This window comes from Colossoma macropomum, unplaced genomic scaffold (genome assembly GCF_904425465.1).
Source record: "Colossoma macropomum unplaced genomic scaffold, Colossoma_macropomum, whole genome shotgun sequence".
Taxonomy (NCBI): domain Eukaryota; kingdom Metazoa; phylum Chordata; class Actinopteri; order Characiformes; family Serrasalmidae; genus Colossoma; species Colossoma macropomum.
Window position 1 is genome coordinate 32,604,579 of NW_023494799.1, and position 26,673 is coordinate 32,631,251.

Below are 26,673 nucleotides of genomic sequence, written 5' to 3' on the forward strand. Positions count from 1 at the left end.
TAACATTACTCCAGGACAGTTTCCTCCAAAATCAAAGGGCTTTCAATAACCTCCATTTGTCATTACCAAAGTTATGTGGTTTGGTCGGAGGGGAACCCCCTCCTTCCTTTGAGATCATCACAAGGGAGGGAATGGTTTTAGAACAGGTCACCACTTACAAGTACTTAGGATTCTTGTTAGATAGTACATTATCTTTTTCCCATCACGTTTCTAAGCTGCAGACGAAGGTTAAGGCAAAATATATTTATAAAAATATATAAAATTATATAGAAATTGCTCTTCATTCACCCCAGCAGCCAAACTTAGGCTTATTCAAATGACTACACTTTCTCTGTTTGATTATGGTGACATCATTTGAAGAGTTGGATCCAAAAGTTTGCTTCTAAAGCTTGATCCTCTCTACCATTGTGCTATATGGTTCGCCCTTTTCAAACGCATTACTCTGCTCCTTACTCTTTGGTTAGATGGCCTTCTTTGACTACTCAATGTAGAATTCACTGGGTTACGCAAATCTATAAAACTCTACTCGGACTTTCACCCACTTATTTATGTGATCTGCTGCAGCCAGAATCTGCTACATATAACACCGGGTAGTCTATTTACATCAAGTTAAATATGCTGGTAACAATCTTGATCGTCTTCTGTGACCTACAGAACACAACATCCACTTTTTCCATAAACAATCCACAATGCATGTTTACACTGGACATCATTCCATTTTAGATGAGCTTGAGCCCAGAGAAGTCATCTGTGTTTCCTGACATTATTGAGTCATGGCTTCTGCTGTGCATAGTACAGTCTTTACATGCATTTGTGGAAGCAGCGGTGAACTGTCTTTATTGATAACGGTTGTAAACGTCTTAACTGTCGCCCCATTTTTGCCTGAAAAAACATGCCTAAAGTAAAAGGAGCACTGTTTCCACAAACTTTGGACTGCACTCATGATCTTGGTCTTATTTGAAAGGTAACACTCTCAAGTTTTCTTCCCAACCAGCATAATTGTATGAATTACTGACACAGAGGCTAGAATGGAGGCATTTATTTCTGCCTGACTCATGGGTCTCTAAACTGATCTCTGACTCTTGCCAGATTATGAAGTCTCTGTGGATAACAGCAAGGCTTTGAAGGTTAGGACATACAGATTTACTAGCGTTTGCTCATTTGGTACTATGCAAATGAAACGACTGTTACTGCTGTGGATAACAGATCATAAAATGTTTTGTGGGAATCAAATCCTGAGATTTCAAGCTTTCTGATGATGCACTGCATCACCATATTGCTGGATGATTTGATGCATAAAAGTGATGTATAAAAAAACAAAAGTGAACGCTTCAACAGAAAGTGTGCTGGTGCCGGTACAGTGATCTAGATAATTATTCCCAAGCCCATGTGGTGAGATCTGTCACAGAGGCATGCTGGTTTTTAATGCAGTGCTATCTGAGGGATCGAAGGTCACAGGCATTCAGGTTTATACACAGAGATTTGTCCATTTCACAAGGTTCCTAATAAAATTGCCCCATCCCAACTTTTTAATAGGCGTCAGTTAAAGATTAAGCAGATATTTCCAAAAATCAGTGAAGCTGATGAGGTAAAACATTAAATATCTTGTCTAGGTGCTGTTTCTGTTTAAATACTAGGCAAAGTGGATTTACAAATCATTGCTTTCTCACCTGTCACATGCTGTTAGTACATGCTGAAGCAGTTGTGTTACATATGCTTACTTCTGTATTGAAACATGCATCCTGTGATGATGTCTTCCATTTAGAGCTGTTGCTCAGATTTCATGCTGATGGACATGCCAGAACTTTGATCTCTGCAAGCTCACTGTCAAACACACACACACACACACACACACACACACACACACACACACACACACACACACATACACACACACATGCACACCCTGCTTATTCCCCATTGGCTTTGATCCCTGCTTTATGGATTCTCTAGACAGCCATCCTGTGCCCCCAGCTGAGAATAGTGAATAGATGACAAGGCTGAGGATCTTTACAGCGGCCCAGCTGGAGTATATGCTGTCTAAGTGCAGAGGATGTGACAGGTCTTTCATCCGCTCACACTGTAGACGAACCCCTGATTTAAGACCTGAGGCAAACTCTCATCTGTCGGATGTGTAGAAGGAAAAAAGTTTGGGAATGCGTGCTTTGGACCTGTAGAAGCCCATTTTCATCTGTTTTTTCTCTACTTTTCAGCAGCAGTATGTCAAAAAATGTGACTTACAGTGTTGAAAGCTGGGCTTTTCATCCTTTTAATGACTTATATTCTCAAAATTTTGATCTGTGACCTGAAAATAGTGACTTATTTTCTTACATTTTTTACTTCTGTCAAGATTTTGCACTCATGACAAAATAATGGTGTATTTTGTCACAGTATTGATTTCTGTCAAAATAATTTTCTATTGATGTTATGTCAAAATAACGAGTCATTAAGATTTCGAGCGAGTATTTATTTCAGGTCAGGATTTATTATTTCTTGAGATAAAACATTTTCAACATACTGCTGCGCGAAACTGAACTGTAAAACAATCATGTTTTTTCTCTTCTTCTTGACGGAGATGGGCTTCCATAACAGACCTATATAGAGCCAGTTTTTCACCAGAAATTGTCTGACCAGTCATGTATAAACAGGTACTATGTCTGTCTTTTCATGGCTTTTTCTGTATTCCACAGTATTTTATCCATTCCAGGCATGAGTTGCACACTGGGTAGTTTAACTGCTGCTGCTGCAGAGAGAAACAGCACCCTAACGGTGGGAGAGGTTGTAAATTCAAATTAGGGCTGCAGCTGTCGAATACTGTTATTTTTGAATATGCTATTGAATATTCAAACTTATTTTACATTCTGTATAGATTTTTCAAGTTTTGAAAGTTTGAAAACTTTCAAAGCTGCTTAAAACCAAGTATGTAAACTCAGTAAACGCAGTTAACAGTAAACCCAGCTGTGTTTGTTTTATCGCCCTTGCAGTCTGAGTAAGTGTCTTTCTGATCTGGATGGACGACTCACTCGCCAGCACGCTGTCGTTTATTCTCGGAAACAGATGCAGTGGATAGCAGCTAGCAAGCAATCCAGATTAGCCGGAAAAGCATTTGGACTCAACTGGGTGATTAAGAACAACATTATTGCCTCAGATTACGGAGTCGCTACAGTCCAACCTCTGACTACTGATACCATTCTTTGACAGGAAAGGACCATCTGACTCGGAGAAATGTTAGCCATAATTCACTGTTTGTGTGTGATATGCTTTGAGTTGCATTTAGTTAGCATTTAGCATTTAGCTAGCATTTAGTTTGAGTAGAGGAAAAACACCTTTAACAAAAAGACTGAATAAAATTATGAGGAAAGTGTGTGGTTTCATAAAAACAAGTAATGTATCAGTTTTTCAAATGGCTTTTTTGTTTTCAAATGTATTACGTGTTGATTTTATTGAATTTTATCTAAAAGGCTGTTTGTTGCAGCCTTATTTTAGTCTGTTGTTAATAAGGTGAGGGCTGTATAATAACTTTAGACACAGCTTTAATTCAGACACAGATTAACCTTAAATGTTAGGTTTATTAAAGTAACCTGGCTCTAAAGTTAGCCATATTTTAATATTAACATAAGGGTAAATATAACTGATTGAATATTTGTTAGCATGAGCTGCAAAAGCATCAGTGTTTTACAGATAAACCTTTTGTACTCAGGCCAGCTAAAGTTAGTTTATCTTAACAGTGTCTAGTTCAGAGGTCACTAATAGGCGAACCGCGGTCCGAGTCTAGACCCAGACGCTGTCTTATGCAGACCTGGACCTACAACTGAAAAACTATGGAGAATTATTTAATTTCGACCAGGTGGGCCTATTTTAATCTGCGCAACTTTTCTAGCCTTTACAGTAACGGTTTAGCAGCCCGGGAGACTCACAGACCAATCGCATGCATTGTAAATATCACACGTGACACTACTCGGCCAATCAGACCTGTGTATTACGATGAGCACTGAGACTCGACTGAGTGATGCACACACAGGGGAGGGACGGGGTGAGAAACGGCAGTCGGAGAAGAAAGTGAGTCAGAGGGAAGTTATTTCACATGGCGAGCTCTAAAAAGAGAAAACTGGCAATAAATATTGTTGAAATATTACTAAATTGTACTTTATTTGATTTGATATTCAGTTGTTGACTGCATAGGATGTTGATATACCTACTAGGCTACTTATTAGCCTGTATTAGTTTACAGTATATGGCACTGGATCATGATGCAAGCTAGACATTATGATGTTCAAGACTTTTGCTCGAGGATATTTTCTCTAACTGGACCTTCTTGTTAGAAGAGTAGAATTTCTTTATGAAGCAGACCTGGTAATTATTTAGCTATATAGACAGAAATTGCGAAATGAGAGCAAAAAAAGAAGATACTCTCATTTATTTTGATATTTGCAATTTGTATTGATTTCATCTGTTATGTCTTAAGTAGAAACTACAGAAAAATATTAACCAGCTAAGATGTAATATTAATAAGGGTTTTTTTTTTTTGGATTGTACTGTTTAAAATTGGCTGTGTTACACTTCAAGATCCAACCACTCCATATTAAAGACCCTCATTAGAAAATGTGTTCTGGAGACCCCCTGGCCACATGTAGGGTATGGTCCTCCTGAGATCCCAACTTTATGATCCTGAGCAATGCGTTTACCAGATAACCAGCTCAGGGACCATAAATACTCATTAATATTCATTGAATATTCTTTTTCATGCACCTGTAGAGCTGCACATCCTTTTAGCAGCGCTTTAATGTTGTGATGTCCTTGAGCAGTGAGTCTTCACAGTGTGTGTCTGGTGAGCCTTTGCTGTATGGAGGCTGATAGACCTCCACTCCCCCTCCTCAGAGACCTCCGTGATGAAAAGCCGTAATACATGGCGCTGTCAGGGAAGATGGAGAGGCTGCTATTCTATCTGCTGATATTATCCTGCTGTGGCTCCCTGCATTGATAACAGCTCCATTGTTTTCCTGCCTCTCTGTGGGCTCGCTGTGCCTGGTTCCCCCACTTCCCTCTCTCTCCCATTATGTTTATCACCCTCCATGTGGTTAAATGGTAATTCCGTAATTAAATCTATTGTGCTGAGTTGTTTTCTTTCTTTCTTTCTTTTTGCCACTAGGTTGCGATACACTCATTATCCAGTTTACATTTTACCTCTACTTACTGGGCACTTTATGATTTCTGCCTGCCCATTAGATCCAGTCTATAGTATTATAGTCACTATTTATTATATTAATAATTTTGTAATTTATAAATTAATCAAGTAATCTGTGTTTTTTTTCAGGTCAAACAATAAAAAAATGGCCTTAATGAAATAATAACTTTATAAAGCAGTTCACAGATTCTAAAATATTTTACATATAAAGACAGAGAAGAAAAATGTGTGAACTAATACATATATATATATATATATATATATATATATATATATATATGTGTGTGGTACAAAATGCATAAAAATGTGTAAATCATGCTCTCTGTCTGAATGTGAGAGAACTGTAAGAGAATTTGAATATCGAATTCATTATCATTAGCATTATCAGGGTATCTGTGGGCATTAGCAAAATTAAATGCCTTTTAAGTCATTTTTAATGCCACTTTTTGAGAAATCTTTAACAAACTTGTGATTATGTAGCAGTATTTAATGCATAAATCCATTGCTACGGTAAAGCTAATTTCCACTAGTGCTAGTCTATGGGATTTTCAGTTTTGTTAGTGCAAAGCTAACGATGTTGTACATTTGTTCCCACGCAGATTTTAAAAGTCAGACTGGCTCTACTTAAATACAGACATTTGAAACATGTGAAACTTAAAACGGGCATTTAAGATTTGTATGTTGCAGTTTAGTATTATTGGAGAAGTCTGATAGCCTGTTATCTGCCGATCTCTTCAATCTAGACCTATTTAAACACAACCTTTTATTTCATATCCACTTTTACTTCATATATATGCAAATTGTAACAGCAAACATTTAATTTAACGTTACATATATATATATGAAATTTAGATTCTGCTGGTGTTGGTTTCCTCTCTTTCAGTGAATTTCAGAAAACCTGAGCGCTAATAACTCGCCCTTGTGTAAAATCCGCTAAACACAGCTTTATAATGACATACGGATGCCCTGTTTCACCTGTTGCCGAACAGTTTGTCCACCACCCACTACCCTATTCATCATTGGTCAGTGTCTGATCACAGGACTGCTGTTGGTATTATTTGGACCTTTTTCAACACAGCAGTAACAGTGACATCATATTGGCATGGTGTGGTGCTTTTTTGAGTGCATCTTGAGTTTTTAAATATCCAAAAATATTTTGCCAAGAGCGGCTGTGTGGTCAGAAACTGACCGTTGATGAAGGGCTAAAGGACGGCTAGCACAAACTGTGCAACAGATGGGCCACAGTCTCTGACTGGGCGCCTACAAGGTGGGGCTTTCAAATAAAGTGGTCAGTCAGCGTACAACTGATTAACCGTGGCCGATTCTAAAAAGGCAGTTTAATTCAGGCCAGATGTCTCTTTCTGTCTCTTATTCATGTTAGTCTCTGTCTGAAGACACAAATGCAAAAGTTGGAGATCTTTTCGCTAAAAATGATTGAAAATTCTCCCTGCATTAAAATAATTTTGTCTTCTTTTGTGGCAGTCTCGCTCTGCACCCTGATAAGATTCAAGTGGCTACTGGTCAGGTGGGGAAGGATCCGTATATCTGTGTGTGGGACTCATACACACTGACCACCGTATCCATCCTGAGAGATGTCCACACACACGGCGTGGCCTGTTTGGCTTTTGACGCTGATGGGCAGGTGAGTGTTCGATTTTTCCAGTGCTCATTGAGTTGCTTTAGCACTTTGCCTCAAGTAAAGCACGAAATATCGGTGCATCTTTAACCCATCAGCCAATTAATATCTGTTAAACTAATACTCCAGCATTATTCAGCCTAATCTCTGTGTTCTGTGTCGCGTTGTACTCTTGATTACCACAGGCGATCATTTCAAATCCCTATAGTTAAACAAAGAGCAGAAACACTGTTGACTTGAAACTCACTTGTAAATGGGCAGTTACTGAATTTTTCTACATTCTAACAGTGCAGGTCTAAGGATGAGACAGATAAAATCTTGACAGTCTTAAGGCTGTTCTTTAGGGCTGCAACAAATGCCTAATTTTATAGTTGAAAAATGTATCCATTTTTGGAAGTAATAATTAATTATACAGATTATGAATCACTAAATGACCAAATAACTCTTATGTAGCGATCAGCTTTTAAATATAGCTTGAGGTTGTTTTATGCATTTGCTGACTTACAATGAAGACAATAAAGATGAATAACTTCTTCAAAAATTCACAGTTTTATTGAACTTTCCTGCTAATACAGAATTTTTCCCGTCAAACTTTAAAACCATGGATGTGCAAAGTAGCATCAGTAAATCTATCAAAGCTAAATCAGATTTCCCTTAATGAGGTAAATAAAAAACCAATATAATTTAAATGTTAATGTTAAATTTAGACAGTGCGGTCTGTGCTCTGTGCTCTGCTGTCTGTCTAAACTCTGTAGCAACTAAATTCTACAATCTTAGGTCTTAATTGAAACAGAGGAAAGTCAGCATCTCTGCGTGCTCTTGTAAGAGACTCACTCTCCTCTGAGAGCAGATACTCCCCTCAGCAGAGAAGACACGCTCTGATAGAGTGGAGGGGAAAGTGGAGAATATATGTGACCATCTTGTTTGCTATAACAGTTAAATGTGAATGTTTTTGTGTAAACATTTCATTTCAGCGGTAACCCTTCGTCCAGCTGCCCTGTATGTTTGCGTACAACTACCTCCTGAAACTGTTAGCGAATGGTGGCAAACGTTCTCCTGTGTTTGCTGCACATGAACACATCTGTGGCCTGAATGTTAAGACAACAATGCAGTATTTAAAACTGTAACCGTTATCTGGAAAGGAAACAGGGTCGCCATGAATAATAGTTACTCTCTTCTCTGTTCCAATTCCATTAACGACTCCAGAAAACATCACAACATGAAGTAAGATGACTTTTAACATTAACATTAGCTAAATAGCACAACTGTCCACTGAGATGAATCTTCTTCATCCAGTGCGCCGACATGTTTCCTCTTCAGATGCTCAATCATGGAGGATGTGCTCCCAGGCCAGCTGAGGTCGGCTTTACAAATGGCACAACTCAGAGCCTTTTTTCTGAATTTAGCGTGAAATGCTCCCACACTTTTGAGGATTTTGTCCTTGAGGCTGACATCACGCTTTTGTCAGCTCTCCAGTAAGTGGTCAGGTCAAAACATTCCTAGTTAGGAACGTGTGATGACGTCACCAACTAATCGACTATTAAATTAGTTGCCAACTCATTAAGTCTTTGAAACTAGTCCCATAAATTAACTGCAAATTTATAGCTTCATTTACAAGCAAACTTCATTTTCACAAAGTGCTATTGATGTGTTTGGCATAAACTTTAACCAACAAGAATTCATTCAGCTTCTATTATAATGTTTTGTAGACAATACGTTGTCTAAATTATTCTGTGTGGTATTTGACCATGTTCCTGGTTTGTCTGTCTCTTATCCAGCGTCTGGTGTCTGTTGGTCTCGATGCCAAAAACACTGTGTGTGTTTGGGACTGGAAGAAAGGGCGAGTCTTGGCTACGGCCACGGGGCATTCTGACAGGGTAAGGCTGTGATGATCAGCTTTTCTGTTATCTGATTGATTGTCCTGTCAATGTTGAGACAGAAACACCAATAGAGCAACCAGGAAAATTCAGTGCTGTAGAGCTGAAGATAAATAATGTGTTTTCTTAGTGGGTAAAAAAACTGTTGCATGCATGAATACTTACACTTTAAATTCCAGTAACCTGTATAAGCACCTTGGATATAAACATTTCACAGATTACGTTAACTTACTATACAGACAGACGTACAGTACTGTGCAAAAGTCATAACACTCTTTCACTTATTTCATTTCCAAATTGGCCATTAAGTACAAGTTATTCATTTTTCAGTGTCAGAAAAAAGCAGGAAGCATGTGTTTAATGGGGAATGACACAAAAGCCTCTAACATTAAGTACAGTATCAAATCTATCAGTATTTAATTGATCTGCTCTTTGCTTTTATGCACGTACTGCCTCTTTAACTCTTAAAAAACCAACCACTTACAGCTGTTCCCACTCACATTATGTTACCCTTTAAACTGACACTAACAGTCACACAAGCAACTGCCCAGACTCACCTCAGCTGCCTTTAAATTTCTTTCTCATGTGCATCTAAAAAGGCTAAAGCAGATATTTCTGAGGAGATTAGATATAAAATATCCACTTTCATAAGGAAGAGAGGAGAAAGTCAAGCTCCACTCTTACTTCAGATCTGAAAAATCCACAGATGTTTCTGTTCATCTTTCCACTGTGAGAAGCCAGTGTGTCTGAAAGGATGTGTAGCTGTTAAGAAGCCCTTATGGAGAAAAGGTAAAAAACAAAAACGAAGAAAATTTTGTACTAAAACAATGAAACTGGACATGTGAGATGCAGAGTAAGGATTTTTGGACTGATGAGTCTAAATCTGTGATTGGAAGTACTTGGCTCATGAGAAGCAGACAGCGCAGCCAAAGACTGAACAGAATCTGAATAAAAAGAACAAAATCTGTAATAAAAGCAAAGCGTCGACTAAATAACATTAGATATTATATTTAATTGCTGATGCTTCTCTGCGATCTTCAGTCAGAAACATGCTTTCTGCTTTTCATCCAGACACACAAAAGTGAAAAATATGTTTTGACTGAAAATGAAATAAACGAAAGGGTGGTCTCTGACTTTTTCACAGTACTGTATATTATGTAATGTGCCTTCTGGTGATACAGCAGCCTGGATGGCCTTGAAGCGCATGCACTCTCTTTCTTTATCTCTATCTGTGTGTCTTGTTCTCTCTCTCTCTCTCTGTATTTCTCTCTCTCTGTCTTTCTCTCTCTCTCTCTCTCTCTCTCTCTCTCTCTCTCTCTCTCTCTGTCTCTTCCTGTCTATCTCTTTGGCTCCTCTGTCTTTATTTTAGTGTTTTTCTCTCTGCCTATCTTTCACTTACTCTCCATCATTTCCTCCCTCTTTCTTTCCCAGCCTGTAAGCCTAAAGCACTGACAGCCCTCTGTAGAACAAAGGCAGGGAACTTTTGATAAGGAGCGTTATTATGACAACCTTCTCCACCTTCTATAAGCCATTAATGCAGGAGCTCTGTTGAAGTGATGGAGTCACAGTGAGGGGCTGTGCTTGGAAAGCTCAAATCAGTCTTTCCTCTTTTTCCCTGATCATAGTCACAGGTTTAAAGGCACTACCAGTATGTGATGTGATCGTTTGCTGGAAAACAGCATCGGTTCAGGCGGATGTGAACAGATCTGTTCTGATATAATTGTGTGCTTTTTAAACTCAAAGGAGAAGCTGAGCTATGTAATGGGTGTTTGTGTGGAGTCTGATGGCCTGTCTAAACAGAGGCCTTTTTCTGCCTGTTTCAGATCTTTGATATATCCTGGGATCCGTTCCTGCCGCACAGGCTGGTGAGCTGCGGAGTGAAGCACATCAAAGTGAGTCGACTCTACGCTCTCTCTCCCCCGACACAAACTTCCTTTTGAACTTGGCAGGTGACGCCTACAAGTTTCTGAAAAGTCGTGCGGGAGCGTCGCTGTACGCCTTCGCCTTCGTCTACTTCCCCTCTACCTAATTATTCCTCTCCTCGCCTCAAAGCAATTACCGATGGGAAAAGCTGACAGAGAAAGATGGAATCTAACGAGCTCGATTATTGCTCCTGTCCGCTTCAGATAAGGGCTTGTAAAAGCGGCAAAGCCCCGTTTCAGCGGTGCATTTGTCAGAAAGCATTTTGCTGATAACTTCAAGACTCGCTGCGTGAAAGCCTCGCTCGAATCAATTTGACTTTGAATAAATGCCCAGGGAAAAGTCCAATTAACTTCTGAAGGTTTATCTCTAATGTGAAACTTGTATGTTTTCCCTGTTGTTTTAAAAATCAGAATAAGCATCAAAATCTTTTATTTGCGGTACAAGATGTACAGGGAATTTCTCTGGGTGTTGATGTCAGAAAAATTCCAATAGACAGCATTAACTCTTGTGTGGTGTTGATGTGTTTGATACTCAGTGGTCTGCTGGACCCACCACATTATTGCTTTTTTAAATCAATACAGCCACAACAATTTATGTACAAATACCAGATGTTTAAAATATCACAAGTGACTGGTGTAAGGTTCTCCTTTAGCAGCTGCAGCCAGTCAGCAGCCTGTACATGTTGTCCACCCTCACACACACACCCACTAACAGCAGGCCATGTAGGAGGAGAACAGAGTGAAGGACACAGCACCTCCACACTTTTATTCCCCGCTGGTTCACCCCAACACCACATGTGTAATATGAATGTGTGGGGGGTGAACAGAGTGAAGACACTGAAAATGTGTTATTTTATATGTTCTTCACAGAAAATGAGCAAAGGCCAAGAATCTGAGGTTGAAATAATAATAAATTGCATCATTTTTTCTTTTGGTAAACAGTAAAAGTGGGTCCCACAGACCCCAACACCACACAAGGGTCAGTATTGTTCCACTCAGCATTGATGGTTTCAAACAATTGTCAGGCTAGTTTGAGTTTAGTGTTTGACCAAATATTCTCTATAGGGTTTAAATCTTGACTCCAGAACCATCAGTAAAAGCCTTTATATTTTAACCCTTTTTTTTTTGTATCTTGAAGTATCTTGAAGGTGGAGGCAAATTCTGAAAGACTTCTGGGCTTTGAATTATCAATTGAATTATGTCTGTAACAAAGAAAAAAGTTGCACACTACAGACGTCTTAATTAGTCTCTAGATCATTGGCGACAAGTCAGGATTTGTTGTGCGTCATAGCGATTCCCAGTGATTGTGTGACCTATTTGTGTAATGCATGCTGGGTATTGTAGTGACAGAAAGTTGATGGACTAAAACACAAAAAATATTCAACATCGTGAATTCTGTCAAACTGTTGAGGGTGAGGGATGCAGTGCTGCACTGCAGAATATTACATAACATAGTAAATAACATATTAAATGGTAGTTTAAGGCTGGAATGTCCCTTTAAATACAGTTACATTTTAAGCACTTAGGAGGATGACGTGCACTGTACAGTGAATACATTATGTACATTGCAATATGTGCATACCGTCGCTCATAACTCATTTTTGTAGTTTTTCATTTTTTTTTACAGAATTAAAAAATGTCAGCTGTCCACAATGAGTGGAACAATTGAAATGGTCTACAATTACTTGGAAAAACATCTCACTTCATTCCTTCCACTGAAAAGTTACTGTTTTGGGGATAAGAGGTTTTATTGCAACAGCAACAATATGTACATCTAATCACAGAGGAAGTGGCAAGGAACATTATGGACTCTTATTCGGTTTTCTTTCTATTTCTGTCTTAGTTCTGGACGTTATGTGGGAACGCACTGACACCTAAAAGGGGAATCTTCGGTAAGACAGGGGACCTGCAGACCATCCTGTGCTTGGCCACAGCAAAAGATGAGGTGACATACTCGGGGGCTCTGAATGGAGACATCTACGTGTGGAAGGGGCTGAACCTAGTACGGACCGTGCAGGCTGCTCATGGGGTGCGTTCGCTGCTCCATTCCTGCTCTATACCATGGGTGTCTGTCCAGCTTTGATTCTGGAGAGCCTTAGTCCACCACAGTTTGGTAGTCTCCCCTGCGCAAACACACCTGGTTCAACTCATTAGTTAGTTATCAGGCAGCTTGGGAGCTGTTTTAACCCCTTAATATCCCAGGCTTATTACACACTAAGGCTTATTGTTCAGTATCTACAGGGACTTCAGTGCAATCTGGTTGAGCTATTCTTAGCTTATACCACCGGTCAGCGCTAGCCATTTAAAGGGTTAACTAAACTTGATTACAGCCAAGCTACATTTAGCCAACTAACTAGCAGACCACTCCGCCATCAGGGTAAGGGAAGCTAGCTTTGTGAAGGAAACGTGGTGCATGGTAGGTTTAACCCACTCAAACAAAAACAGATGTGAAGTCAGGATAGATTGCCATCCTAACCGTTTGCATGCTGGGTAGGTAACTTAAATATACTTGCTAATGGTCAGCTACACTTACACTTCTCTCTCTAAAGTAAATTCCCAGATAGCAAGAGGACGGCAGGCCACTGATAGCAAAGCTGGCGGCCCACTGGCTTTTTGCTCAGCGTTGTCTGGGCAGCCTACTGGTAGTTAAGCACAGTGTTAGACAAAGTGACACATTTCTTTACTCATTTTTCCCTCACAGTCCAATTTACTTTTTTTTTCTTTATTTCTTTTTTCGTTATCCATTGTACATTAGTTTAGTAAATAATTTTAATTTAGCAAAGTATCAGCAGCAACATTTTCAACCACATAATTTTATATTAGGCATAGTCATTCCTTCTTTTCTCTAAAGTGTTTGTAATATTTATCTTAGTTGATTTTCCAAAATAAAGACTCTATCCATTTAAAATCAGTTTGAGGAGATTGAAAACTAGTTAAACCTTGTATGCAGGATAATCTGGGTGGTCCAAGGGTGATTTTATCCAATGAAAGCATTTGTATACCCTCAGCATAGGGACAGCTATTCTGTAAAGGTGCACTGCAAAAGCATTAACTGAGAACATTAGGTTCTGTAACATCTGTCTACCTTAGACCACATTGTAAGCAACAATGAAGTTAGCACAAAAATCAAACCGCTGGTCAATTTTTCCAGGAATTTTTCCTGGCCGAGGTTGTAACCCAAGGGTAAAGTGAGCTGACGTTAGTTAATGTTGGCTAGTGTTTCCTTTAGTTTCAAGAGTTTATGTTTTACTGAAATCATTTGCAATCTGCATAGTTGATGAGGGTAACTCTTCATGGTAGGTTTAAGATGAGTGCATCTCCGGATATGGCGATGCCTGGAGTTTACAGTTTCTTAGATCCTGTTTTATGGCAAATTGAGAGTTATTTTCAGCTGCCAGATGTGAATTTATAACGAGAATATATGTCTGGAGTCTGGCAACATTTGCTGCTAAGGGGGGACGCCCCTTCCCTATAAAACCCACCCCCACAATCATCTAGTCTCTGCTCTTTTAACGTCCAGGGTACTGTCATTAACACAAGCAAAACAAGCTGGCTAGCAAAATGCTACAGTATATAACAAAGTTGTTTTTTATTTGCAAGATGTAATGTTTACTTTTATGTAGTGAGCTAACTTTAGTTACATCCGTGGGCTAACAACATGCTTGTTGTCCATCAGGCAGTGTTGGTGAGGGCACCATCTCCCCCTACTTTGAGCTCCAGCTTCATGAGGTGTTGGATTGGTTTAGACATTTCACTCTCAGTTAGCTGGCACCCTAATAAGTCTACATTCCCACCCACATTTATCCCAAAATTTCTCACAGTTGTCCCCAAACGTTATTGTTACGAGGTTAGTCTGGGCCGAGACTGATCAGGGGTACTAGGGGCTGGTGGTAGAAGCTTTCCTCAGCTCTTATGAGAATCAGAGTGCCCTTCAGTGAGGTGACAGGAATTTCCCAGAGGGCAAGAGTGGAGGGCAATCTGGCGATGCCTTTAATTTTCAGAATCAGAATGTAGAGCATGTTTAGTAGGTGTGTTCGAGCAAGGAAATCACCAAAACTATGATGCACCGTGGCCCTGCAGGACGGAAGTGGACATCCACTCTGTAATAGTGGTTCTAATACTCCTTCAGCAAATCAGCACTCCATGTATGGACACATTTTAGAGTAGTTGGCTAACAATCACAATAATCCAAGCTTAGAGTGACAGCATGATATTGTTGCTGTGGAAGCTTTTATGAAAGCAATTCTTAAAACGAGTTAGCAAAAATCTAGGCGTGTGTGCTGTTTTGAAAATTGCAAAAAAATTACAAAAAATACAAAATTCTTGAGAATCACTTTCTAGATAACAGCCCTGGTCTATCAGGACTGAATCTAATGTGTTCTCTTTCCGCAGGCTGGGATCTTTAGCATGCACGCCTGTGAGGAGGGCTTCGCCACTGGGGGTCGGGACGGATGTGTGAGACTTTGGGACGTGGACTTCAAACCCATCACCAAGATTGACCTCAGAGAGGCAGAACAGGGATACAAGGGTAAATCCCTCTGTTTGTCCCCGATGACTGCCGAAATCCAGACAAAAAAAAAACTTCAGATAGATTCAAATCGTGTTTGTATTTCCAGATTTCCTTCACTTGACCTAGATTAATGCCTGGAAATGATTCGTCGGTGGCAACACCAAAAGGGCTTATCCTAGCTGGAGCCGCCACATGTTTGGCAAATATAAATCCCTTAGTACTGATTTTCACAAAAAAAAAAAAAGGTTAAAATAAATAAATAAACTGTAGGGTAATCAAGTATTTTTGGCCCAGAATGAAACGTAAGAGAATACAGCAGCATATAGAGCACTTAAAGCAGAGACTGTCCTCGGATGAATTAAAAAAAACCCACATACACAAGATCCGGTCAGCTTGAATAAAGCCTCTCAGTATCTAAATGAGCCAGCAGAGTGTAGAGCCCAAATGCCCTCCGTACACTTCCCCTGTGCTTTTAATCTCATTAATCCCTCAAAGCCCTAACCAGGAACTGCAGAAAAAAGCAGTAGGGGGGCGCCTTTTTATCACCAGACTGCACGAGAGAGGTGCACACTGAAGGTTTTAATGCGTACAGATCAGTAGCACCGTTCGTCAGGACCAAGCCTTGGCCTTTACGTTAAAGCAAGTTTTTGTGAAGATAACATGATGACTTATTGTTGGCTTGGTGTCTCTTAGGAGCTGCAGTGACTTTAGCCTGTGATCACTGAGTCATTCTGCTCCCCTCTCTCTCTCTCTCCCCCAACCCATATGTCTCTGAATATGAGTAATTGCTAGGTACGGATAAAGCAACTGCTTTAATGGAGCCGTTCTCTTTTTTTAAATTCCCTCATGCCTGCTTAGACTTGCTTTCACATGCTTTTCATTTCTGTACTTGGTCTGTCATTTTTAGAGGGGCTCTAGCTGAAGTTGCTAATTTGTGCTCAGCATTTTAGGGCTGTTCTAGTTGCTTTACGCTTCATGACGTTTGGTTCCTGTGGCCGTTTAATGCTCTTATTCCTTTGGCATTTCTCTAGTGCATTCTTGTCCTTTTACTCTCCTATATCTCTCTCTCTTTCTCTCGCTCTCCTTGTCCCTCAGGTCTCTCTATCCGTAGCGTGTGTTGGAAGGCTGACCGTATCCTGGCCGGGACGCAGGACAGTGAGATTTTCGAGGTGATGGTGCGGGACAGGGATAAGCCTCTGCTGGTCATGCAAGGTCACTCGGAGGGGGAGCTGTGGGCGCTCGACTTGCACCCCAAACAGCCAATTGCAGTCACGGGTAGCGACGACCGATCTGTCCGGTCAGTGGATTTCATTATAAAGTGGATTTCATTTGAAAGTGGATTTGAAGTTTGAAAACTTGTAGAGAAAAAAATAAGCATGTTTTTAATTAAAAGTTTGTTACATTGAATATAAAACACTGTGGTTGGATGTTGGGAGGAGTCAAGGAAGTCTAACTCATTACTGTTAAAAATAGGGATGTCCTGCTAGCAGTTAATCTAGACCACTTTCATTTATTATTATTAAGAGCCCCCAAATCATTTCCGGCTCCTAGCGACCATATGAATAGTGTTTCTCCAGAACTTTAGGCTTCTGAATGGCTGGTTCATGAACCCTCTAATTGTATCCACTCATTTTCGCTGGTCGTCCTCTTCCTCATTTACCTTCAGCTCTTCCAAGCCTAATGGTCTTTTCCAGTGAATTGTTGTATCTCAGAACATGTCCAAAATAATAGCGCTTCAGTTTGATTATCTGGACTTGGAGTAAGAGGTTTGGCTTGATTTGTTGGCAGATCCATTTGTTTGTTTTCTTTGCCGTCCAAGGTACTCTTCGCCAACGCCAAAGTTCGAAGGCATCAATATTTTTCCCTGACTCGCTTGTTTACTGTCCAGCTTTTACATCCATAAAGAACCTCAGAGAAGACCACAGCCTGGACAGTTCCAATCTTTGTGTGTAGAGACAAATTGTTGCTTTTGAAGATCCTTTCAAGCTCCTTCATCCTTGTTCGGCCGAGTGCCAATCTGAGGTGCTGGATCCTCTGTTCTTAATAATTGATCTGAAAAGGCTAAAGCTTTTCACCATTTCCACATCTTCTCCATCAGTGGTAAAGATAGCAGTCCTTCTGTTTGAACTAGCCTACAAAAAATTTAAATGCATAGATATTTCGCACTTGGTGCATTCAGAGAGAGACTGACTTATGTTTCAGCTGATACTGACAAACCAAGCGTTTAGATGATCTCATGACAATAATGGCAAAATCTTGCACAGCTGTAAAAATTATCCCTCACTTAAATATATCCCAGCAGTTGATTAACTTAACAAGAACATGTAAAATGTATTCAAACCTACATTTAAAGCCTTTATAAGAAGAGAACTGATAAAAAAATAAAAAAATAAGAAATAAAAAAAACAACAAATTGCAAACAATTCTGGGTGGTGCTTCCCTCTGTACTACAATGTGTATTGTATTCTGGGTTATGAGTACAAATGAGATATAACTACAATTATTGGTGTATAAAATTCAAACCAAAAGTTATGAATTATGAACAAACAGAATTGTCTTTTGTCTTCTCTGTGGTTCTATGGATGTGAAAGCTGGACAATAAAAAAACAGGACATATATATATATATATATATATATATATATATATATATATATATATATATATATATATATATGGTGAAGGCTTTTGAGACCATCTTGGACTTGCACCTCACACTTGAAGCCCAGGTAACCAAACTGAAGCTCTTGCTATGGACATATTATTTGAACAGTTGGAAATGGATGGAACAGTTGAAAGCACATTCTGGACAGACACTATTCATAAGGATATCAGAGTAAAAGTGTCAGGTGGACATTCCTAGGAAAAATTTAGGAATATTTAAGCACCTTTCCTTTTCATTTAAACCAGCATGATATATTCTCATGTCCCAGGCTTTGGAGCCTGGCTGATCACACGCTAATAGCTCGCTGTAACATGGAGGAGGCTGTCCGCAGCGTGTCTTTCAACAATGATGGCTCTCAGCTTGCACTGGGCATGAAGGATGGCTCCTTCACGGTGCTTCGAGTCAGGTAAAAGAATCAACACACGACTCAGTGCAGGACTTCAAGTTGCTAAATTTGGTTAGCCTAATAAAAACAAAATGCTTTTACATGTTGTCTCAGAGACATGACGGAGGTAGTGCACATTAAAGACAGGAAGGAGGTGATTCACGAGCTGAAGTTCTCTCCTGATGGCTCCTACCTGGCGGTGGGGTCCAATGATGGCCTGGTGGACATCTACGCTGTAGCTCAGCGCTATAAGAAGGTGGGTGAGTGTAACAAATCCACCTGCTTCATCACCCATCTGGACTGGTCTGTGGACAGCCGCTTCTTGCAAACCAATGACGGCGCCGGGGAGAGACTCTTTTACAGGATGCCAGGTACACTAGATTTATCAGAGTGGGGTTTGTGTTATCATGTATTAGCAGTTAACAGTTTGTCATTACAGCAGTTGTTTAGAGGAAGAGGAAGAAACCCTGTATGTCTTGTTCTTTTGCCTCCATAGCTGGGAAGTTCCTTCCTAAGGAGGAGGCCAAAGGGATTCACTGGATGACCTGGACTAGTGTTTTTGGGCCAGAGGTCAATGGCATCTGGCCCAAGTACTCCAATGTCAACGGCATTAACTCTGTAGACGCCAACTACAGCAGCGCCGTGCTGGTGACGGGGGACGACTTCGGCCTAGTCAAGCTTTTCAGATTCCCCTGTCTCAAAAAAGGTCTGAAGACTGTTTATTTCCTTCAGGGGATGATTTTGAAATCTAAGAACCAGCACACTTCAAAATCTTAACAAGCCAGAAAATCTTGAAAATTAACAATAGATTTTTTTTTTATTAAATTTGTATTTGGAAGATTAATCAGCTAGCTTTTACAAACTTTGTGTACAGTTATCTTATTTAGACAAATTAGCTAATTATACAGACTCCTCAAAGTTAAATTAAACTTTTTAAAGCTCTTCACTATAAAAGAAGAAATTTCAAAATAAATTCACTTTTTTAAGTAATTGAATTGGACAGATGTCTTAAGTAAAGTAAGTAAATTGTTTTGAAAGAAAGAAGAAATTTCAAAATAAATTCCCCTTTTTCATTATGGAGAGCTTCAAAGCTTTTCAAGCTAGCTGATGCGTACAAATCTAGTCTCTTCATCTTAAGCAAGATCTATTTGTAATTTTAAAAACTTAATGTCTTGTTAAGATTTACATTTTTGCACCACTTTATTTATTTGTATAATTATTTATTTCAGTGCTTTTGTTAAGCAGGTTTGTTCATCTTTTTTGGTGTTAGTAAAGCAGCGTATTATCATATATGTGTACTTTTTGACATTTCATGCTTTGTTTTGAGAACTACATCAAGAATATGTCTTTACAGCTTTTATGTAAGACCATTTTATAGATATTTTTGTTTATTTAAAAGCAGCATTTACCTAGTGTTGACCTGAAGCATGGTCAAGCATTCTCATTTCAAGAAATGGGGTAATTCTTAAAATACGACTAATATGCTAGTTTTTGTCGATTTTAGATTATTATTATCATCAGATGAAATCTAGCCACAATGTCTTAGATTATAGGATAATTTAAGCATCCGTTTTCCAATTTTAAGAAATCATATTACATAAACTTTTCTCACCATATTGACAGATGATTTTGCTTCAAGTATTTTCTTGAATTTGCTTTTATTTGTCTTATTTTTTGACACTGATTTTTTGCAGTGCAGGTTTTCTGATGCGTGGTGTGTCAGATGTTCTCAGACAACAGCCATTTTTAAATCATTCTCTGTCTCAATTCACAGCTGCCAAATTTAAGAAGTACATAGGTCATTCTGCCCATGTGACGAATGTGCGCTGGTCAAATGACCTGCAGTGGGTGGTGAGCACAGGCGGAGCTGACCACTCTGTGTTCCAGTGGAGGTTTCTGCCTGAGGGGGTGATGAATGGTGTACTGGAACCCCTCCTGCAAGGTGAACACTCAGTATTGTGGTCCATCACACTAACAGGCAGATTTTTACAGCTTCCTAAACATCTCCATCATATTCACACGGAGGTGAATAAGAAGTTCTGGTTTGAGCAACTTGTCTGATGAAGACCTGTGTAACCCATAGAAGTGCATCATCATTAGGTTATAATGTTTAAATGGTGCTACATAATTAAAGAGGAATTCCATCCATCCATCCATCCATCCATCCATCCATCCATCCATCATCTAAACCACTTATCCTTCTGGGTCGCGGTGGGTTGCTGGAGCCTATAAGAGGAATTCCACTGTTTTTCAAATGTTCTGCATAATTCAGTGACTAACACAAAGTTATTCAGGGTGGTTTGATGTGAAATGGTTAATTGAAGAGAAACGTACCCACTCAGGTTTCTTTATAGTGGTAGTGAGAGGATTTTGCAATGTCTACAATGCAAATATAGCCATTTTCTTTACTATCCAAACCCTAAATCAACACATCTTGAGTTTTTACATGTAATGTTGATAATGGTAATAGTGATCAGTCTGAAAAATATTTTTTCTTTGGAGACTATTTTGCCTTACAAAACCCTGCATGTACCTCTCCACCACAGATGAATTAAAAAAAAAGTTTTAGGCCACAGTCTTTCCTTAGAACTGTCATAAACAATGTGAGGCATAAGGCAGCGTATTCATAATAATTTTATGGAACAGCAATTTATGAGGTCAGGCTCAATATTCGGGAGTTTGCAAGTTCACTTCTTGCCGATGCCACAGCCATCCAAGGCCGGACAGCACAATTATCCATGCTATGTCTGGGTGGGCAACTCTTACCACTCCCTTCATCACTCAGTGTGATGCTAGCCAGCACGCTGAGCTGTCCAGTGATGTTAGCGGCAGTTCGAAACATGCAGTGCGGCTTCATTTGACTCAGTGAAAGCATGTGAAGCCTTCACCTTCCCTACTTGGTAACATTGTGTGATAGGGAGACCTAGCTAGTGGGTGGAATTGACCATGACTAACTGAGTCCGATTTGGAAAAACGTTGAACACATGCATATTAATGGCGTCATTCACCTTGTGTCCGAAACTAACAATTTAAGCCAGTTGGAGATGCATGGATGCTCCGTTGTCATGGTTGCACTCCACACCAGTGACAGCAGAACGTCAGAGGTTAAAGAAGATACGTATAAGCCCATTTCTATCGTTTAATTTATCTGCGTGTACCCTAGTCTGTTTATGGGCGTTTTTGTAGAATGTTTGTACCCAAACCCAAATTTTTCCTCCCTCTTCTGTCCTCTTCCCGAGTTCCTAGTGTTAAAAACTGAAAACTTTGGTTGTTCAAAGGTGTGAAGGTTCCACTAATGTATCAATTGAAAGAACTGCCCAATAGAATTTCTCCACTAGTTTGATGAGCTACAAGTTACAAATAATATAAATAATACAAATGTATAATAATTATGGAAGTCCGGAGAGGCCATGAGCTGTTGTTAAAACTTTCTGGATTGTTTTCTTGAGATAACGAGTTAATTATCTTGTTATCTCAAAATAATAAGTTATCTTGAAATAACAAGTTAGTTGTCTTGTTATCTCAAATTAATAAGTTATCTTGAAATAACGAGTTAGTTGTCTTGAGATCACAAGATAATTAACTTGTTATCTCAAGATAATAACATTGTTATCTCATTATATTTACCTCATGGCCTCTCTGGATTCTGTGAATAACAAACATAAATGTACGTGTTTTTTTCATGCTTGCGCCACTCAGAAGACTGAAAGTGTAGAATCCACCCTTTGATAGAATTTCTGCGCTTGTTTTAGTGAACTACGAATTAGAAACAATTCACATAAAACTACAACTTGCTTTTGTTGTTACTTCTGATAACCATGACTACTGAGGGTTAAAGCTGTAAAACTTATACAAACTTTGAGGAACTTTTTTAATGGCGTTTCTGCTCTCTCCCCAGAGGGCTACGCTGACTCCAACAGCGGCGAGTCTGACTCGGACCTGTCTGATGTTCCTGAGCTGGACTCAGACATCGAACAGGAGGCTCAGATGAACTACGAGCGCCAGGCAAGACTGCAACACTTTCATCTGCTTTACATATGCAGCTGAATATTTTATTTCTCCCAGTTCCAGTGGCCGCTTTAATGCACTTTGTGATTCAGTAGCTACAGCCTCGGGCTCTAATTATTTTCACAGCTGACTGGCCAACCAGCCTCTACCCCGCAGTTGCCCTTTACATTCTTAGTGTTTGTGTCCGTGTTTGTTTTCTGTGTATGTGTGGGTTTGTTAAAGTTGATGCTCATGCGGTTTTGCCGCAGGTGTATAAGGAGGATCTCCCTCAGCTGAAGAAGAAACTGGTTGGTTCTCTGAAGAGGCAGAAAGCTCCAGACGAGGGGCTGCGGCTGCAGTTTGTCCACGGGTAACTACCACATATTTGTCGACATGCATTTATTGTTCTGTGGATGTTATATGGTTCACCCACAGCACTCTTGTTTGAAGCATATATATTAGCCTATATATTATATATATTTACGTTAACTCGACTGCAGGCCTGCTCTTCAGTTACTCTCATAATTACACAACCTATATATTTATTAGTGTCCAGTTACTGTTAGGTTAACAAGTAATCAGTGAATAATAAGTCTATGGGTCAAAGGGTAACTACACATTTACATTTATTCCTAAGGGGTCAACTTTTCAGTATTCATATCAATGAAGATTTAGCACCAAAAAGGAACCTTTTTGGGTGCTATACAGAACGATTTTCAAAGAGGTTCTATGTAGAACCATCTACAACACATTGTCCATCAATCTGAAGAACCCTTTCATGAAGCAAAGAACCCTTTAATCATGCAAAGGGTTCTTTGAGTGTTCGTGGTATTAAATAGAACCATTTTCTTCACTAGCGAACCCTTGAAGAACCATCTGAGTGTACCTGTGTTTGATTGTTGCTCTCTTTTTGTTCACTCTAGTTCATTTCATTTGTAAGTGGACTGTTCATGTTTGTGTTTGTCCTGTCGGTGGTCTTAACTGTGTACTTATTTAATTATTTCTCTCTGTTTTCAGGTATAGGGGTTGTGACTGCAGGAATAATCTGTTCTACACGCAGACTGGTGAGGTGGTATATCACGTAGCCGCTGTGGGTGTGGTCTATAACAGACAGCAGCACACTCAGCGTTTTTACCTGGGCCATGACGATGACATCCTCAGCCTCACCGCCCACCCGCTGAAGGATTATGTAGCCACTGGTCAGGTGAGGTCATGCTGTCGAACACTGACTGCTGTCTGACTAGACGGAATGAGACTAGAGTTGAATTTACCTGAAAATTACATTTGCATTTTTATTTAGCGGACGGTAATATCAAGAGCAAAGCACACTGCAGGGATCATTTAAATATATTAAATATAATACATACTAATATTTTTATTAGCATGTGCAATGCTAGGAATCTAACCCATGATCTTAGCATTGCTGTCTACATACTCTACCAGTTGAGGCACAAGAGAATGTACTCATGTAGTTTAGTCATTGTTTTGTTTGTTTGTTTGTTTTTGTTTTTGTCTTTTATTTGTAAAAGGGTTTGCATTGTTTAGTTTAGGTTTTTCCCAGTATGTTAAATTCAGCAAATGAACAGTAATTGTGCAGAAGTGTGTTCTCTGTAGATGATGTGTTTACTTATGTCCAGTCAGAAAATCAAATTAAAGCATGTAATTTGACCAGAGGTGCTTATGTCCTCTTTCACATCCCATTTATAGCCATCCGAGAAAAACATCCTCCTTTTTGATATACCTATTCAGTATAACCCCACGTGACCATAGATCTATTAAAAATAAAAATTCAAATATGTATGTCTATTGAGACCATATACAGTCAAAAGTTTGGGTGCACCTGGTCAAATGACATGTTCTTTTGATTTTCCAAGTGTAAATAAGTTAACACATCCTCTACCAAGAATACCTGTCTGCACATTTATATTGGAAGAAAATGGAAACATAACATATAGCCTGTGCAAAAGTTATGGCGCATTTCATATTTTGTGTTATATTCTTTCCAATATGTATTGCATTCGACTGTAAATATTAACAGGATAGACTTCTCACACAGGGATGCACAGGACTGTAGTAACTATAAAATTATGTGCAGTACTGATAGTAAGAGAAGAGATGAGTTGCTGACTGTGTTTGTATGTGTGGTCAGGTGGGGAGAGACCCAGCAATTCATGTTTGGGACATTCAGACCCTGAAGTGTTTGTCCTTGCTGAGAGGTCAGCACCAGAGAGGAGTGTGTGCACTGGAGTTCACAGGTGTGCAATTCGACCCCACTGCACCGATAATACATACAACACAAGACACTTGTTTTATAATGGCATTTATGTTCTAAGTAAAAATGAGGGTTCTTGACTGACAAAACTGGGTAAGCATTGGCTCAGGAGATTATGATGATTTTGCTGGGTGGGCAGGTTGGCAAGATTTTGCCATTTGGCTTAATGTGAGCAGCATCAGCTTGTGTCTCTACATTATTTGCAGTTCTACATTCAATCAAAACTTATTTAAAAATTACAAGACAATTCCAAAAGAGTACTAAAATGCGTTTGGATGTGTGTATATTTGAATAACCATGCTCGTTTTGCATGATCATATATAACCAAGCTTGTTAACGAGCTGCATTTGTTGTTGCTGTGCTGCTTGTAGCGGATGGGAAGAGTTTGGTGTCGGTGGGCATTGATGAAGGCCACTCCATAGTGATGTGGGACTGGAAGAAGGGTGAGAAGCTGGCCAAAGCAAGGTAGGAAATGCACTCTACCCCCATCCCTCTGAGATATGCATAGCGTTAGATGAAATGCTTTTGGATGTCTGTTTTTTTCTCCATAGAGGACACAAAGACAAGATCTTTGTGGTGAAGGGGAACCCGTTCCGTATGGACAAGCTGGTCACCGTGGGCTTGAAGCATATAAAGTTCTGGCAACACACAGGTACCGAGCGCGTATAGTCATTGTGGTAGATCTACTAACATTTTGGGTGCAAAATGGGGTGCGAACCCTATTTTGATGTTAAAAACTGTCACGATTTTCTAAACAGGCACAACAGCCCTTTAACGGTTATAATAAGATCAAAGGGGAGTCTATTTTTCCACTTTCGCTTTTTTGCAAATGCATTTATAGGTGTTTCCCCCTCAAAGAGCAGAATAATTGGATTGGAGAATAATCTACCTATTCCAACTACCTATTTACCAAGCCTAAAAACTGACTGTGCGTTATTTAATGCCTGTCTATTTAAAGCTTGTCGCTAACCTGGTTGCCACTGTTGTTGTTCAGAGATGCTGATCTATCAAATTGGAAGCCTGTTTCTGGCAGCTGAAAAAAGGTCCCGGTTAATGTTTTCATTTGTTTCTGGCAGCAGATTATCAACTTTTAGCTTATGGTTAACATGTTTTTCAAATGACTTATTTCCTAAATATTTTGAATTAGTATTTACTTCAACATAGTAAGTCAGAATCTTGAGTAAAAGAATCAGTATGATGTTAGTATAATCAATAATCATGAGTTTTTTACTAGACAATTAGTGCTAGTTATTTTCAGATATTGCACAGATCTAAGTATTTCAACATAATGAGTCATTATTTAGACTTACTAAGTTAAAAAATAGAGAAAACAGGTCATTAAATAGAAAAGCCAAACTTTAGACATATAAAGTAAAAATTTGGCCAGAAACAGAGAACATGAGCAGCACAGGGGTTTATATTGTGCTGGTCATACAGTGGGGTCCAAAAGTGTGAGACCACTGGTGAAAATGCTTTTATTTATCATCCCTCTCTAATTTAATACAAAGTTTTTCATTACAAATGATATTATCAGCATAACAATTTAAATGGAAAGCAGGATCTTTGAATTTTGACATGAATTCCAGAAATTCTTAGTATTTGGTACAGTATGTCCCCCCTTCGCTTTAATGTCTGGCATAGACTCCATTAGTCCTTATTAGTATATTAAATCCACCGTGGAGTGATTTGAACACGAGCTTCCATAGATGGAATCTAATATAGTGCAGAATTTTTTCTTTTGATTTTAATTGTCATAAGTTTGTTTGAATTTTTTCAAGATTCTAAAACGTTCTGTTGTTTAATTGTTAAATTTCAATGTGGTCTCAGACCTTTGGACTCCTCTGTATGTTAAATACAAAATTGCACCTTTGCTGATTTGCATGCAAGTTCTTAGTAGATAACCTGCTAAATTAGCCACCCCCACCAGCGCAAACTGTCTGTAGACTGTCAGTAATTAATGCCTTTTTTAGTAAACCTGCCCCATAGCGTTCTTCACAATAAGTTACTTTTTGGCAAACAAGTTGTCGCATAAACTGTCAGAATAGGATAAGGCCACACAAAGTAAACATACACAAAAACACTAGCAAAGTCACACACGAAGCCCAAACTAACTTCCTGAAAAGTGATATATAGTTGACTATAATGGCTACATAAGCAACTCGATTAAACATGCAGATAAAACATCTTTTAATGGCTGGCAAGATGCCATAACATGATTTCATCAGCTTAAATGCAG

General features: G+C 39.2%; 1 protein-coding gene across 1 annotated transcript in view; it reads left to right on the forward strand.

The window, feature by feature from the left end:
* eml6 (EMAP like 6) overlaps positions 1-26,673 on the forward strand; it is a 70,773-nt gene that overhangs the window by 19,678 nt on the left and 24,422 nt on the right. Inside the window, exons 2-17 of the mRNA XM_036587306.1 lie at positions 6,668-6,827; positions 8,600-8,698; positions 10,522-10,590; positions 12,464-12,649; positions 15,013-15,148; positions 16,226-16,427; positions 18,062-18,199; positions 18,293-18,549; positions 18,675-18,884; positions 19,953-20,120; positions 22,077-22,183; positions 22,435-22,535; positions 23,183-23,369; positions 24,315-24,420; positions 24,809-24,902; positions 24,989-25,089. Coding sequence (XP_036443199.1) covers positions 6,668-6,827; positions 8,600-8,698; positions 10,522-10,590; positions 12,464-12,649; positions 15,013-15,148; positions 16,226-16,427; positions 18,062-18,199; positions 18,293-18,549; positions 18,675-18,884; positions 19,953-20,120; positions 22,077-22,183; positions 22,435-22,535; positions 23,183-23,369; positions 24,315-24,420; positions 24,809-24,902; positions 24,989-25,089 — 2,321 coding nt within the window. The remainder of the gene's footprint in view (positions 1-6,667; positions 6,828-8,599; positions 8,699-10,521; positions 10,591-12,463; positions 12,650-15,012; positions 15,149-16,225; positions 16,428-18,061; positions 18,200-18,292; positions 18,550-18,674; positions 18,885-19,952; positions 20,121-22,076; positions 22,184-22,434; positions 22,536-23,182; positions 23,370-24,314; positions 24,421-24,808; positions 24,903-24,988; positions 25,090-26,673) is intronic.